Genomic DNA, 16181 nt, shown 5'->3' on the forward strand with positions numbered 1-16181 from the left:
CAGTCCCACTCACCTTCAGATGTACAGGTGCATGGATCTCTTACGTGTCCTGTTGTGCTGTGTACAGAATCCTCTGTTGTCAATGGATGTCCAGTTGGTTGTAACTTCAGAGTGAAGACACAAAGGGAATAACTCCGCCATGATGCTGACGTCACCCCCTATTCTTTTTATTTTTGCATGTGGATATCCACTTACCATAAAAACTGTCCTTTCCCCATTGACTTGCCTTGGGCTTCTGATGAAAACAGCTGACCACATATGTGCAGGTCTATTTCTGTACTCTACTGTGCTCTACTGACCTATATGACTATCTTTATGTCTGGGCCACAATGAGTTGATTATTATAGTTTAAAATGAGTCTTGAAATCAGGTAACATGAAGTCTTCCAACTTTGTTCTTACTTTTCAAACTTGTTGCTATTCTAGGTCCTTTGCTGGGTTCCACATGGATGTTAAAATCAGTTTTTCAATTGCTACCAAAAACAAAAGCTTGCTGGGATTTCAGTTGGGATGTAATAAATCTACATAACAACAGCATTTTGATCTATGAAGACACACATCTATCCATGTATGTAGCTCCTTCTTTAACTCAGACGTAGATCTGCAGAGGCAAATCTGTTCAGCTGTGTGGTTCTCTAAGATGTTCTCTGGATGGCATCTATTAGGGTGGAGGGTTTGCTGGGCAGGTGAGATGGAAGAAGGAGCAAGAGACAGGTGATGCTGGAATAACCAGTTCAAGAAGACCTGACCAGAGGCAGGCTTGCTGGGGAAGGGAGAAACTGTGAGAAAAGGGGCAGAGGGCCCAATGGAGGGCCAAGGAGCGAAGTGTCAGCTTGTGTGAATACTGAAGGTAGAAGGCAGCAGTGACGGAGGGGAGAAGGAATGTTGAAGTTTAGACAGGAAATGGAGCTATTCTGGGAGAAGAAAGACCAGTGTCTGACCCTGGAACTAGAAGGGCCAGCACAGCAGAGCTCAGGCCACACTGTTATGGGAGATAAGCTGCCTTGGGCTGTCTCCAGCACACTGGGCTCGCTGAGGATTCTGGAAGGTAATGTGGAAAGACTGGAAGATCCCCAAGACTTTAATAAATGACAAGGGACCGAGGGAGTGACTAGGAGCAGTAAAAGGTGATAATGTTTAACTGGCCTGAGTCTCAAAAGAGTTATCAAAGGAACCCATCAAGAAAGCAAAAAGACAACCGACAGAACGGGTCAGACTATTTGCAAATCAGCTAACTGATAAGATACTTGTATCCAGAATACATAAAAAAAATCTCTTAAAACTCAATAATAAAAAGACAACCCAATTTAAAAATGGACAAAGGATTTGAATAGATGTTTATCCAAAGATATACAAATGGCCAGTGAGCACAGGAAAAGATGCTCAACATCATTAGCCATCAGAGAAATGCAGATCAAAACCTCATCACGCCCACTGAGACAGCTAAAAATAAAACCAGAGACAATAACAAGTGCTGACAAGGATGTGGAGAAATCAGAGCCCTCATACACTGGGTGAGGATGTGAGGAGAGCAGACCCTCCAACAGTGCTGGTGGCAGTGTAAACGAGGTAGCTGCTGTGAAAACAGGGCGGTACAGGCTTCCTCAAAAAGCCAGCACACAGTTACCGCACGACCAGCAATTCCAGGTACAGACCTGAGAGAAATGAAAACACGTGTCCACACAGAGACTTGTATATGAAGGCTCACAGCAGGCGAAAGGTGGAAACAACCGGAATGTCCACCAACTGAGGAATGTATTAACTGTGGGAGGTATACCCACACAGTGGAACAGTATTTGGCCATAAAAAGGAGAAAAGAGCTAGTTCACGCTACAACCTGGATGAACCTTGAAAACATTATGCTCAGTGAGAGAAGCCAGACACAGAAGTCCCATTATTCTACTTATATGAAATGTCCAGAAGAGGCAAACCCAGAGAGAGAAAAGCAGATTAGTGGTTGCCAGGCAGTGGGGGAGGCGGAGAAGTGGGGACTCTTCTGACTGCCAATAGGTACAGGCTTTCTTTTTGGGGTGACGAAAATATTCTAAAATTAGATAGTGATGATGGTTGCACAACTCTCTGAAAGCTAAAAACCACCAAATTGTATACTTTAAAGGAGTAGATTTTATGATAGGTGAATTTTACCTCAATAAAGCTGTTAGGGAAAAAAAAAAAAGTTTCCTAACCAAGAATGGCAGTTCTGGAAGTAACTGGCCAGCAAGTTCCAACTTTGTCACACATCCTTCTGGTCCCAGACATGGCTGGTCTCAAGAAAGGTGATGTCTCTGGTGGAGCCTGAGTCAGAGTGCTCAGTGTGCAAAGACCACTGGAGAGGCACAGGGTGGGTATGTGCATGTGTGTGTGCAAGGCTCAGGGCTGGGGAGCCGCCATGAGAGCCACATTTCCAACAGAAGCCATCTCTCCTCTCAGAGTGACGGAGGAGGCCTGGGTATGGACAGTGCCGGGATTCTGGAGCCACGCTAGAGGACATAAGCTAGAAAGTGTCTGCAAGCATATTTTTAAGACTGAGAATATGCCTCTTATTTAATATAAAACAGGAAGATTCCAGGTCATGAAAGAAACAGAGAGAGCAAAGGACCCCTCGTGAGCATCCCTTTGTTTCCCTGACCTCTCTCCTCACTGACCCCTCCCCAGGCATCAGAAGTCGGGGGCCATAAACCATGTATCTTTCAGATCAGCTCTCCTGCTGGCTGGCTGTGCACTCCAGCTCACCGGGAAGAAGTCTGCTGGCAGGCCCAATCCCTCTCGGAGGAGCCGAGCTGAAAGCAATCCTATAGTAACCAGAGAGCACAAACCCCTCCCCGGGCTCTGCCCCACCTTCCCAGCAATGTGACTTGGGTCTCACCCAAAACCTGTAAAACAGACAGAAAAGCTATTGTTGAGTCTCAACGATTCCAGAAGAATCCTCAGAACTTCAAGCTTTCCACCTTCACTTTCAAACAAACCAGGAACAGGAAAGGAAGTTCTGATGGGAAGAAATAAACAAGCAAAAGTCTTTTGAGTTCAGTCTTGTATTTCCATTTAAGCATTCCATATATAAATTTAAAATGAGCAAAGAATAAAACTTCTTACTAAAAGCAGGTTTCTGGGACTGAAAAGCTGAGAGCCCAGTATGATGAATCTGTGCACTGAAGCTCCACATGGACCATTAAGAACATGCAGCTCATGTGCATGACAATGATGACATTATAATGACGACAACATTAGCAGGACGAACATTTTTAAAAATTCTAGAGGACCAAATATCAATCTGTTAAAAGTAGTTATCTTCCTAGGGCCGGCCTGGTGGCGTAATGGTTAAGTTCACATACTCCACTTCAGTAGCCCAGGGTTCGTGGGTTCGGATCCCGGATGTGGACCTATGCACCACTCATCAAGCCATGCCTTGGTGGTGTCCCACATACAAAATAAGAGGAAGATGGGCACAGATGTTAGCTCAGGGCTAATCTTCCTCACCAAAACAGGAAGATTGGCAACGGATGTTAGCTCATAACCAATCTCTCTCACCAAAAAAAAAAAAAAAAAAAAACGACACAGTGGTTATCTCCCTGGAGTGGGATTGTAAGTAGCTCTCACTTCCACACTGCATAATGGTTGAACTTTTTCAACCTCCCAGGCCCCTAATACTATTTTCTCTAGGGCCCAAAAAGTCCTTAGATTTTAGGAAGTGCTTCTTAGCTTTTATGAAACTATAGGATGACTTCTTGGGAAGGGAATATACTGAGTTACCTTCAATTAACACTAATATGCAAGCAGGAATCCCTTCTCTGGAAGGTCATAAGGGTCAAACTGCCACCTCCTGCAATGCCCTAAAAGGTGGAATTCAGAATAAACGAAGCCCATCTTTCTTTCTGTGTACAATTTATACCCAACTTACTTTCAAAAAGGATTTCAGAAAGGATCTGCTCGCCAATCTTGCTCCAGTAAGGTTTCACAGTATGTTAGATACATCATAAAACCTCAAAGTGCCTGAAATCATGCTGCTCTTCTCTCTGGAAGCTGGTTCCACGCACGGCATGAAACCCAGGCAGGAGCCAGGCACAGCAGGCGTGAGGACCGTGGGCTGCCTGACACGTGGCAGCAGCTGCACCCACCACCCATGACCCCTCATCACGGAAGCCGAGAGAGAGGAGAAGCTTCAAGGCTGAGCTTCATCAGGAGGCCTGCTGCGAGCCCTGCCATGCACCCCGACCTCGGGAGGGCTGCAGTTGCACTGAGACAGCAGACGGCTCCTCTGTCCACCTCCACGTGCCTGGGGACCCTGACACGCTACTGGACCCTGATACACTACTCAGAACCAGGCTCCCTCCTCCCCGGGGTCGACTGCTCCTAAAGACACTTGTAAAGAGGATTACTCAGTGACCTTAGTGGCAAACAGCAAGACAAAAAATACAAAGTTAGAGATAACTTTGGGTAAAATTCTAAGTAAATGTCAAACAAAGTGTTCCTACTGTGACCTGACAGACTGCCCTGGGATACAGCTGCCTCAGGGGAAGAAAATGCTGGTAAAGGAAGGCAACTGAAAACAGTGAAAGTGAAAGGGAAGGTAGGGTTATAAATACCAAAGGACATTTAAATCCTAAAGGGAGCTGTCAGTCAGGGAACTCTGAGAAGAGGCAGAGCAGGCAGGGGAGCTTTGAGGGAAGCCTTTGGAGAGGGGTTCAGGCAGCACCAGCACCTGCCCGGCCCACTGCAGACAGGGCTGGGCTGGGCTGGGCTGGGCTGGGGGACAGTGAGTCCGGGGTAGGATCTCTTCTGCCTGCTCCACAAAATTGGGGTGTGGTGTAGAGAGAGCAAAATAGAGACTGAATCACTCTACAGGAGAACAATGCTTGTAGGAGGTCGGTGAGGAGGAAAGGCGGCATAAATCTTGCAAGGCGGCTTGTCCAACATAAAGGAGATGGCGGAAGGGACTTTGTGGCAGGAAATACTTGGGGCTCAGGAACGAGTGACTGGGATAAAAACTCGAAATGCATGAAACTGGGTATGAAGTTTAGGAACACAAAAACCATTAAAGTGAATACAACGCCTGAAACTAATGCCCAATTTAAAAAATTTTTTTAATTAAATTCCTACCCAAAATAAAAAGTTCCACATCTTATGGGGACTCAAAATCCTAGAACAATAAACAACTCAAAAGCACATTTACAAAAGGGCTCTCATTCAGCATGAGCTCATGGCCAGGGGGTGCTCCCACAGGGCTGGCGGCACCACACCCCTCAGGCGGCCCACCCCTGCTCCTAGTTTTACATCATGAGGTGGTCTCCCACTGTCCTAAACACAAATGAAATACTCTTTATCTCCAAACCTCAGACATCTGTCGCCACCTCACTAGCAGCTCCTAACGTGGAAAGTGAAGGACTGAAAAGCTTACAAGCTGACTGGCTGCCCTCCCTCCTCTCTCTACTGCCCTCCTGTGATTTTAGGTTCTAACTCGGTCCAGCACCGCACTCCTGTGAGCAGGGTCCCTGATTATTAAGGCAGCACAAAACAGAACTCTGCCCCTTTGAGCCTCCTCTGAGGCTATCATCCACAACCTCGCCGTCCCGGCTTTCCTCCCTGACCACCCCAGGTTCCCCATGTGCCTCTCACCCACAGAGCCAACCCCAGACACGCTCTTCTCTCAGCACAGCCAGCTCTGCAGACAGTGAGGCTGAAATGCTGAGAGGGTTAAGATTAGGGTCTTACATGTTAAGGGGTGCTTTGAATTGATCAGATAAAGAGTTTGTATAACACCAACTCTCTGTGAACAATAACGGAGGAGATTTGGCTTTAGTGAAATGCTATAAAAATAGTAGGATAAAAAGAATGGGCCAAGGTAGATTTGAACTCAAGGATGCAAAAGCGGATATATCCTTAAAAGCTGTGTATGCAACATACTGTGTTAAAAAGCAACTAATAAAAATCATGAGAAAGTTTCATAAGCAACAACTAACCAAATTTTCAAAAGATGTAGTTAGTTTTACAACTGGGAAAAAGAAGAGACTCAAAAAGCAGCTAGGATACAGACAATTCCAGACAGCAGCAATGTTCATGGAAAAAATCATCACATCCAATTTCCCACCATCTATGTTAAGATGACTGAAATGACACCGCACACAGAAAATGTGTATAAGAGGTCAAAACATAAAAGTGGCCAACAAATGCAACCTTTGAACTCAAAGCCAGATGTGCCTGCATTTCAGACTGTGACTTTAAAAACCCTACAACTTATCATCAAGTGATTGAAAGATTACTTTGGATTGCTTCTCCATTATGCCATAAAAACACCAGCTAATATTTAAAATACACACATTGATAATGCATAAAGCTTGATTGGATCCTGATTTTTAAAAAAAACAACAAACAACACCATAAATAACTTTTAGGCAACAAGTGGAAAAATTTGAATATGGACTTAACATTAAATGACATTAGGGAGTTACTGCTAATTTAGTTTATGTGATAATAGTAATATGAGTAAGAGATTATCCTTATTTTCAGGTGGTGGTGATATAAACTGACGTTTTCATGGGTAAAGTGTTATGGTATCTGCAACTTACTTCCAAATAGTGGAGTTAAAAACAAACATACAAACACACTTTACAGCAAAATGTTAACAACTGTTGAATGAAGATGGTGGATACATGGACAGACATTTTCTAATTCAACTTTTTAAATACTTAATATTTTTCTTAATCGAACATTAAGAAAAACACATGATAATGACGTTAGTGACCTGTCACTAGACTGAGTTGGTTTTCCAATTATTCTTCAAACAGCTCCTCACATCCCTGACACATGAAGAAAGCCAGCTCCACAAGGACACGTGCACATGGCCTGGGTCCTGGGAGCCTCTCACCCTACTATTCAGAACCATACAAACTTTGTAAGAAACAAGCCTTTGTCTCGTCCCAACTCATAGAAGCAAACTGCTTAACAAACCTAATGAGCACAATACTCTCAGGTCCACCTGATTTCAGACTTTACTTTTCTGATCTGCATTTCACTATGGTGTCTATCACCAGGAGTTTAGCATCAAGATTATAAATTGCAGCACTTCATAAATGAAAACAAACAGGAAGAACACTTTGGCCAAGAACAAACAGAAAGCTTTTCTCCTTCAAGAACCAAAAAGCAAAAGAAAACCAGTAATTTCTAACAAGAGGAGAAAAACTGACTTCCATACAGAACTTGAAAACCCCCACATCAAGAACTGTTAGAATGAAAAGGGAGGGCCGCCCCGTGGCCTGATGGTTAAGTTCAGCATGCTCCACTGCAGCCGCCCAGGTTCAGATCCCAGCGCTGACCTACACCACTTATCAGTGGCCATGCTATGGCAGCATCCCACATACAAAATAGAGGAAGACTGGCACAGATGTTAGCTCAGGGCAAATCTTCCTCAGCAAAAAAATAAAAAAAAAGAAATACTATGACGTGTTGGTAAAAGATGGACCAGACAAGGGTTCTAGGCGGCAAGGAACAGGAAGAAACGGGCGGGAAGGAATTCTTCTTGGACATTCAGGAATCACCAAAGTTCACTCTAAGGCAAAACACAAAAACTCCAATGAAGACTATGGAGGGAGGGGAATTCTGACAGAACCCAGAATTTCACAGGAAAAATGCCCTCAGAAATCATTCCACACAACCCCCCTTCACTGTGAGGAACCGAGGCCCCGACTTCCCAGTCCCCACCTAACGAACAGTGACTCTAGTCCCAACGCTAACAGCAGAGGATACAGAGCCCGTTCACCCAGCAACGGGATTCCAAAGATCCCAGGAAGCCACCCCTAAGCTCAAGTCTAGGTCTCCCGTGGCTCACACCAATCCACTGTCATGCTCACGTCAAACCGCAGACCTCCCCTCTAGAAAACCAAAGTTAAGGTACTTTCATAAACAGGAAGGGGGAAGATAAGAAAATAAATACTAAGTGTTAATACAATAGTACAAATGGACCATTTCTCTAATGAACTTGAGTCTCCTCCATCATTCAAAAAGCATTAAAGCCTGAACTAGACTTTTATAATTTTGGACAATTAGTAAGAAAGTCATGAAATTTATCGAACTAGGCTAACATGTTGATCTGAATAACAGATGACTCTATTACCAATTGAAATAATTAGTAAGTAAGGAAATTAATACATAAAAGCTTTAGCTAAAAGATTTCTACCTTTCTAGGTACACAGCATGAAGAATTCCTCTCAAGGAATTTTTAAGGACATTTATAAATTTCCCTAAAATATAGGTGCTGGGGATAAGATAAGGTAGGTTGGTTTTTAAGCAGTGCAGATCCTGAAGCCAGGGGAAAGCAGGATATTGCTAACTTTGTGGCATATTTCCTTCTACAATAAAGGAACATTATTTACATAAGTCATAGCAAAATCAACAGTTGATGATTACAAATGTTGGAAATGAAATGAATTTGTACCTTAAGTGAGGCTAGTGGATGTTCTGGACCAAGCAAACTCCAATGAAAGGAAGCCAGATCTTCATCAGGTAGAATGTGATTTCCTGGAACACAAACACGGATGCCATAAAAGCCATCGTCATGAGCGACACCAGGGAGAGTGAACATCACTGCATGTATGTTCTGTACATTACCTTTGTCTGCTTGTCTCAGACTTTGCAATACGACTTCTCAGGACCACCTCGTTTGACACACCACATGAAACTGCCACACAGAAACTGAGACTATTTCTTCATCTTTTAATATAAAGCAATACGCAGCGGGCTGACTTCTTGCAGCTGCCTCAAGTACAAGATGAATTTCCAGTAGTTCCAACAGCATTCAAACTGAGCAAACCACATAAAAACCTCAGCAACTTCCCAGCAAAGTACTGAGGTCAGTCTGATAATGCCGGGGTGCCAAATCCCGACTCTGATACAAGTTTCAGTTGTTCGTGAGACGCCCATGGTTCACAGTGCGCTCTGTGAACAAGGTTCAACAGCACAGGCGGAATCTGTGCAGTCATAACATCTCCCTAAGCCAGGTTAAGTGACAATGACCGCTGCTTGTGACGTGGATCGACACCCTCCTCCTGTAACTTCCATCACCACCCACAAATAGATGTGACAAAGCACAGACTACACCACCAACAAGGAGGACCATTCAGCTGTGCACCCTGTCACCAGGGCTTTGTCACAACAAGAACTGCATTCCGCTGAGAATTTGCATTTTGGGGGACACGCTCCCTTTACCGAAGTGCCTGGAGGTCTGATATACTAACATCATTAGCATGTTAGTTATCTCAATGCAATTGAAAAGCAGGAATTTCCTAGATAATTCTGTGATCTTTATATTACAATTTAATTACCTCCATACTGAGAGTATTCATTAATTAGCTGCTAACAGGCAGTGGAACAAGGTGAGATCATCTGCAACACTGCTAACCATAATATTCTAAACACACAAGTACTGAACCGCCACGATGTCCAGAGGAACAGAGCCGAGTCCTGCAAGCCCAGATACAGAGCTCTGCACTACTTTCCTCTGCTCGTGAGCCGCAGAGGACCTTACTGTGAGGGAAGAATGAAGTAGAAAGACATGTTTTCCAAGCTTCTACCTGAAAAAATATTAAGCCAATTCTACCATCAGTAATAGTAAAACTTGGATCAAATATTTAAATGAATATTCCGTCCAACTTTTCTACAACAACACTACTTATAAAGCTACACTTTCTATTACAAAATGGAAAAGAAAAATAATCTTTCTCATTTGAAGACACTGAAACTTTTACACAAGATCTAAAATAAAAATGATCACCCAATTAGGAGTTTACCTGTAACTTGCCTAAATTTTTTGAAGAAATTACAAGCCCTAAACTAATTCATTACTAAATTATCCAAATGTTACTACCGTTTTTCAATTATTTTAAAATTTCACAAAATAATTTAGCTAGAAGAGTATGCATTGGCATTATCTCCCAAGAAATATATTCAATGTTTCTTAAATAAGATAAACAAATATCCTTCCACATCTAAAATTAGCAAAGGCATCCATATTCTAAAAGCATACAATCTTCCTATTCTTCTACAGTCAATTAACATGCCCAAGTCATTCTGTATGACATTTAAGTAATTATGAAACTTTTCATAATGTGCCCATCCCCATAATCACTTTTAACATCAGAAGAAACATCCTTTTTATTTTAGTATTTGAAAATATGAAAGCATATTTAGAAAATGAGTTTTAATCCTCCAAATCCCAAGTCACAAGAGTTCTCTAAGAAAACACAGAAAACAGCCAGCACCGACTTAAAGACCCATATTCGAGATTAGATCCAAATAAATAAGACAACTTGTGAAATCAGAATTCTGTTGATTGATTCTTATACAATTTGAAATGCTATCACCAAACAGTACGTGGAAAATTTGGCTCCCTCACTATAATTTCTAATTATGTAAAACTTTTTTGGAATGTTTATAAAAATCTCATAAGTAGAAATTTCTAAAAATAACCCACAATATAATTCCCCTCTTAAACACAATTGGATGGGATGCTAACCTCGCCAGCAAACAAACTGAGAGAGTATAGTAAGGTCTCACTTAGCTGGAGACCACATATCTTTCAAAAAGGGCCTGTGCCCCAAACAGCCCAATCCCATCATTGCAGGTCCTGGGTTTTAATCACGGAGGGCCTCACTCAGAACACATTTACTCATATCGTGGACACAGTTCTTGCAAACCAGAGCTGGCTATTCAAGTAGCTCGAGACACAGGAACACAAGGCAAGCACAAGGCAGAGGAGCAGACAGAAGAGAGAAGAAAGGAAACAACTATAAAGCGCGGACATAAAGTGACAGGTAAATATATTACCTATTGGAAAGTTATTTTTAACTTGAAAGAAATTAATATATAAAACCTCATTTAGGGGCCGGCCCAATGGCACAAATGGTTAAGTGCGCACGCTCCGCTGTGGCGGCCCAGGGTTCGCAGGTTCGGATCCCAGGCACGCACCGACGCACCGCTTGTCAAGCCATGCTATGGCGGCGTCCCATATAAAGTGGAGGAAGATGGGCATGGATATTAGCCCAGGGCCAGTCTTTCTCAGCAAAAAGAGGAGGATTGGCAGATGTTAGCTCAGGGCTGATCTTCCTCACAAAAAAATAAAAAGTAAAAAAAAATAAAACTTTAGTTAAAACAAGATTTCATCCTTTCTGTATATTCAGCATAAGGAATTCTTCCAAGGGCGTTTTTAAAGACATTTATACATTTACTTAAAATGTAGGCATTGGAAACAAGGTAAGATAGGTTATTTTTGTTGTTTTCCTTTGGAAAGTAGTGAGTGTCCTTAAAATGAGGGAAAACGTGACAGCGCTAACTTCATAGCATATTTTCTTCTATAATAAACACAATATACGCCAAAGATTTAAACGTCTAATTTTCATGGTGAGAATGTGTTAACATTTGTGATTTTCAGATTTTATTGCCCCTAAACTGCAAGTGAATTTATTCACAAAATTAGTTTTTTGGCCTGGACAAAACAACACATAAATGAACACTTAAGAACAAAAGCCCATCATCAGCAACAACAAAAAATAATACCAAGTAAGGAATGCCACTGAGGAGGAGCCCGTTCCCTGGTTCTTTTAAATTTAAGACATAATCCAAAACATTCCAGCACTGCGATTTAAAACGATCAGTATGTTCCTAGTACAGAACTCCCCATAAAACGAAATAGTTTTCACACTGCCCACCTACCTAACAGAGCGGCAAAGATGGGGAAGCGGTTTGGGTTCAGGTCCAGCTGCTTGGCCACCTCGTGCATCAGGTACTGGCTTGTGGTGAGGCTTTTCCCGTTCCGGCTCAGTTTCAGGGCGTGGGCACTGAAGTAGTAGGGGATGTTGCACAGCGCATAATCAGAGTCGTACGCAACCAAGCCGTGGAAGCCGTTTTCTCTGCAAAAACCGATCACTTCTTGATGATGGTCCTCGATGCTCTGCGCAACCTGTGCAAGTAAGAAGAATGCCTGTCAGGGGCCAGCTCCACTGCAGTACGCGCTCGATGCACAGACATGCCTGTACAGATCCTGCACGCTCCAGATATGAAAATATCCAGGAAAGCCACACAGTCAAAAGAGCCATCATAAAGCGTGTAGCACACTGCTCAAATAAGAAATCCCAGAGGGACAGCATCTCCTGGTCAGTAACTTAAGATCCCATCCACACTGCAAATTCATTCTCGATTTCTTGTCAAGTGCAAAGATCACCCTGCTTCAAAATACACAATGCCAGCTTATCTTTGGGACAGTGTTTTGAAGGAAAAGATGGGGGGGTAAAAAAAGAAACAAGAGGAAAATGAAGAAGTGCAAAGGAAGAGACAGAGACACATCAGCCACCCTCAATGAAACCAAAGCAATTTCTTCAAAGGAGATCAAATGTGTCAAATAGGTGAAACAATCAGAAGGATTTTTTTTCTTAATAAAAGCTAAGTCTTGGGTAGGCCCCGTGGCCTAGCAGTCAAGTTCGGCGAGTTCTGCTTCTGCAGCCCAGGTTCAGTCCCCAGGCACAGACCTACACCACTTGTTGGCAGCTGTGCTGTGGCAGTGACCCACATACAAAATAGAGGAAGACTGGCAAAGATGTTAGCTCAGGACGAATGCTTCTCAGCAAAAAAATTAACCTCAAGTGGTCAAAGTAACCCACTGGATATCACTGCAGAGCTGCTCTGATTTCTCACTGACTTTCATACAGAAGTGGTCACCAAATTTTGTTGGAAAGTTAATTATAATGAAATCTCACTTAGAGGCAAAGCAAACCTTTCAAAGATGTATATTTAAAAGAAAAATAATTTTCTGCATTTTCTTGATAAATATTTTGATAAAAATTATCAAAAATATTTTGATAAAAAATTTTACTCTATAAGAAAAAAAATAAAAACAACATCCAATGAGTCAATTAATGTTCTATGTCTTAGAATAGGAGAACGCTGTTTTATCCTTTAATCTAAAAACACTGTACCTTCACAAAATACAAAAGCATACTTAAAAAAAAGTCTAAAATGAGGCCAGCTTCATCTTCTCACATTCTAGAAATGATAACCTCCAAGCCCAACCTCTCCACCTCAAATCACTTTTCTACGTAGAACTTTATCTTTACAGTGGTGTCTTAGAGCATTCTGAAATCAGCAGCCATTTCTGGCTCTTTGCCAGACATCTTTAACATAAGTGTGCACGACCTCCTAATCAGCCCCGAAACGAAAGCAGACTGAGTCGCCCCGCGGGCCCTCCGAGGAGTTCTGGAAAGGGCAGCCTGGATGCTCGCTCGGTAGACAGACACCCCGCGGGGAGACAGGCAGAGCTAAACGTGGGTGCTGGGCGCCGCGGATCAGGATGTATATTTGACCCATTCTTGCGGGAACTGAGGCGAGGGCGGTTCAGAGCCCGGCTCTGCCCAACTCCCAGCGAGAGTGGCCCAGGGGGACGGGCTAGTCTTCCCCGAGCACACTGTCAGCCTCCCCACCCCCCTCGCCCGGGGTGAGGACCCGGGTAAGGACCCGGGGTGAGGAGCGGGGTGAGGACCCGGGGTGAGGACCAGGGGTGAGGAGCGGGACTGAGGACCCGGGGTGAGGAGCGGGGTGAGGACCCGGGTGAGGAGCGGGGTGAGGACCCGGGGTGAGGACCCGGGGTGAGGAGCGGGGTGAGGACCCGGGTGAGGACCGGAAGGCGCCGGGTGGGGCGGGCGGTTCTTGGGGCAGGCGTCGTTAACGACGGGCAGCGCGTTTCCAGAGCTGTAAAAGGCCTCGCTCTTAGACCCAGTAACCTCGCTCCAGGAACTGCAGCCTAAGAACCCAGAGCCCGATCAACACCTCCAGGAGCACGGGGCCGGGAGCACGGGGGGCCGGGAGCACGGAGGGTCGGCGGCACAGGGGGGCTGGCAGCACGGGGGGCCGGGAGCACGGGCGGGGGGGGGGGGCCCGCGGTGGACTCGGATGAAAGGTGAGTCAGCACGAAGGGGCTGGGGGGCAAGCTTACACAAAACAGTCAACAAAGCGCTTCAGAATACAATACTCTGTCCCTACAACCACGTGTAAGCGGGTCTGCGCAAGAAGACTGGAAGGGAAAAAGCAAAGCCCAACCTAACTGTGCCAGGGTAGTGCAATCATGCTTAAAAAAAAACTTTTTTAAAAGAAAAAGGTCTAAAAAGCTGAAGCAGCACTAGTACAAGCCAGGCCGCACGGCCCTCGGGCCGCGCTGGGACAGACGCTCCTCCCGTCAGCGGCCTCAGCGGCCTCGAGGACCCGCCGGCTCGCTCACTCGCGGACCGAGGGTGGAGCGCGGCGCCCAGCACGCGGTAAGCACCGAAAGAATGAAAAACGCTGGGGTCCCGTGGTGGGCCCCCCGAAAGAGTCTTGAAACTACCTAGAGAGGTTCCTGAGGTCTACTCCAACCAGTAGCAGCGTGTTCCTCGGCCTCGGCGGAGTGTGGAGCTCTCCACACCACCTGCTCCCACCGCCCCAAACGCCAGTCTGTGTTCATTCAGCACGTTAGGTTTGAGACTGGCATCAAAAAGCAAAGTGAGGGCCGGCCCTGTGGCTTAGTGGTTAAGTGCTCCCGCTCCGCTGCTGGCGGCCGGGGTTCGGATCCCAGCGCACACTGACGCACAGCTTCTCCGGCCATGCTGGGGCCGCGTTCCACGTGCAGCGACTGGAAGGCTGTGCAACTATGACAGACAACTATCTACTGGTGCTTTGGGGGGAAAAAATACATACATAAATAAATAAAAATTTAAAGGACTAATGCATTCTTTAAAAAAAAAAAAGAAAGCAAAGTGAATGAACTATTAATAATTCACCAGGACACTAATTTGCAAATGATTAACAATACCTTACTCCTCCCCAAGGCACACCTAACATTAAACAAATCCGTGCCTGCTAGGATTAACCTTCTAGAACAAAAGATAAAGGAACCAAGCCCACAGGCACAGATCTCAAACCTAAAGCAGGGCCAGCAGTCTGTGCCCCTCCTCTGTGGCCCTCCTCTGGCTTATCCTTCCTATCTCAGCCGCCCTGAGGCACAGTGACAGGGAGGAGATCCAAAATGTCCAGGTTCCAGTTCTGGCCTAATGCCAATCTGCCCAGCTAGGAATGTAAAATTAATGGACTTTAAAGTTCCTTCAACTTCTAAAATGCTCGTATTCTTCCCCACCGTTAAAACCCATTATGCCTTTACCTGAGGAAAAGCAGCATGGCATTCAAGCCACAAGGACAGAGATGCGATTCTCTCCAGGAGGTGCACGGCAGAAGTGCGGTGCCGCCACGGCCACAAACTCTGTCGGTGAAGGAAGAGGGAAGAGCCCACAGTCTGGGGGTGGGCACAACACGACTACGCGTTGTCCAAACTCATCCAACTGGACATCTCATACAGAGAATGAACTTTAGTGTACGCAAATTTTTAAAAATCAGCCAGGATGTCAGGGTGCCAGGACAGAATGCAGACTGACAATGTATCGCACCGGAATAATCCCGCTGAGCGGGCAGGGGGAGCTGCCCTAGGTAATTCTGGAAAACAATGTTTTGAGTGGAAGCAGTGCCACCTGAGGACAGACACCCAGACCCTGAACTCTCCTTGGTAATGTGTGTCTCACAGGGGTGCAAGGGTGTGGGGGAACAAGGCTAAACCACGTCACTCGTGTGAGGCTAGAGCAAACGGATGGTGGATGAGCCAGGTGACTCGCCGGAGGAGGCGGGGTTACAAATGCACAGAGGGAGGAGGCCAGCCTGACCCTGTGGTGCTGGGTTGGCCGTGGAGTCATCGGCAGGAACTGGCATGTAGGGGACCACACTGCAGTCACTAGAGGTAAGTGTGTACAGGTGGGTTAGTCTACACACATCCATCTCTAGCTGTCAGCCGAGGGCCTAGAAGCAGTGACACTCCAGGAGCAAGAACATCCACACCCCAATCTGGTTTCTAAATACTGCTCTCCGCTACACGCAACCAGGGCCACTGAGGAAAATGAGGGATGGAGGGCAGGCAGGTCCAAGAGGAGCCCAGAGCATCTACCTTGTGGTGCCAGCAAGGAAGACGGCGCTCACAAAAGGCAGGATGAGGCGTGTCAGAGGGACACGGGACCCCACCTAAAAGACGCCCGCAGATGGCCAAAGCAAGAAGAACTTGTGCCACAAAATAAATAACATAGCATTGAGCTGTAACCCAAAGTACAAAGTGAATACACCAGTCCACAC

General features: G+C 45.2%; 1 protein-coding gene across 2 annotated transcripts in view; it reads right to left on the reverse strand.

The window, feature by feature from the left end:
- Positions 1–16181, reverse strand: part of FAM120A (family with sequence similarity 120 member A) — a 111507-nt gene that overhangs the window by 80841 nt on the left and 14485 nt on the right. For both annotated transcript variants that reach the window (XM_014797002.2, XM_004442734.3), the window contains exons 2-3: positions 11700–11946; positions 8428–8510 (exon numbers count right to left, since the gene is read on the reverse strand). In XM_014797002.2, coding sequence (XP_014652488.2) covers positions 8428–8510; positions 11700–11946 — 330 coding nt within the window. The remainder of the gene's footprint in view (positions 1–8427; positions 8511–11699; positions 11947–16181) is intronic.

The sequence above is a fragment of the Ceratotherium simum genome, chromosome 20 (assembly GCF_057802395.1).
Source record: "Ceratotherium simum simum isolate JZ-2026a chromosome 20, ASM5780239v1, whole genome shotgun sequence".
NCBI lineage: Eukaryota > Metazoa > Chordata > Mammalia > Perissodactyla > Rhinocerotidae > Ceratotherium > Ceratotherium simum.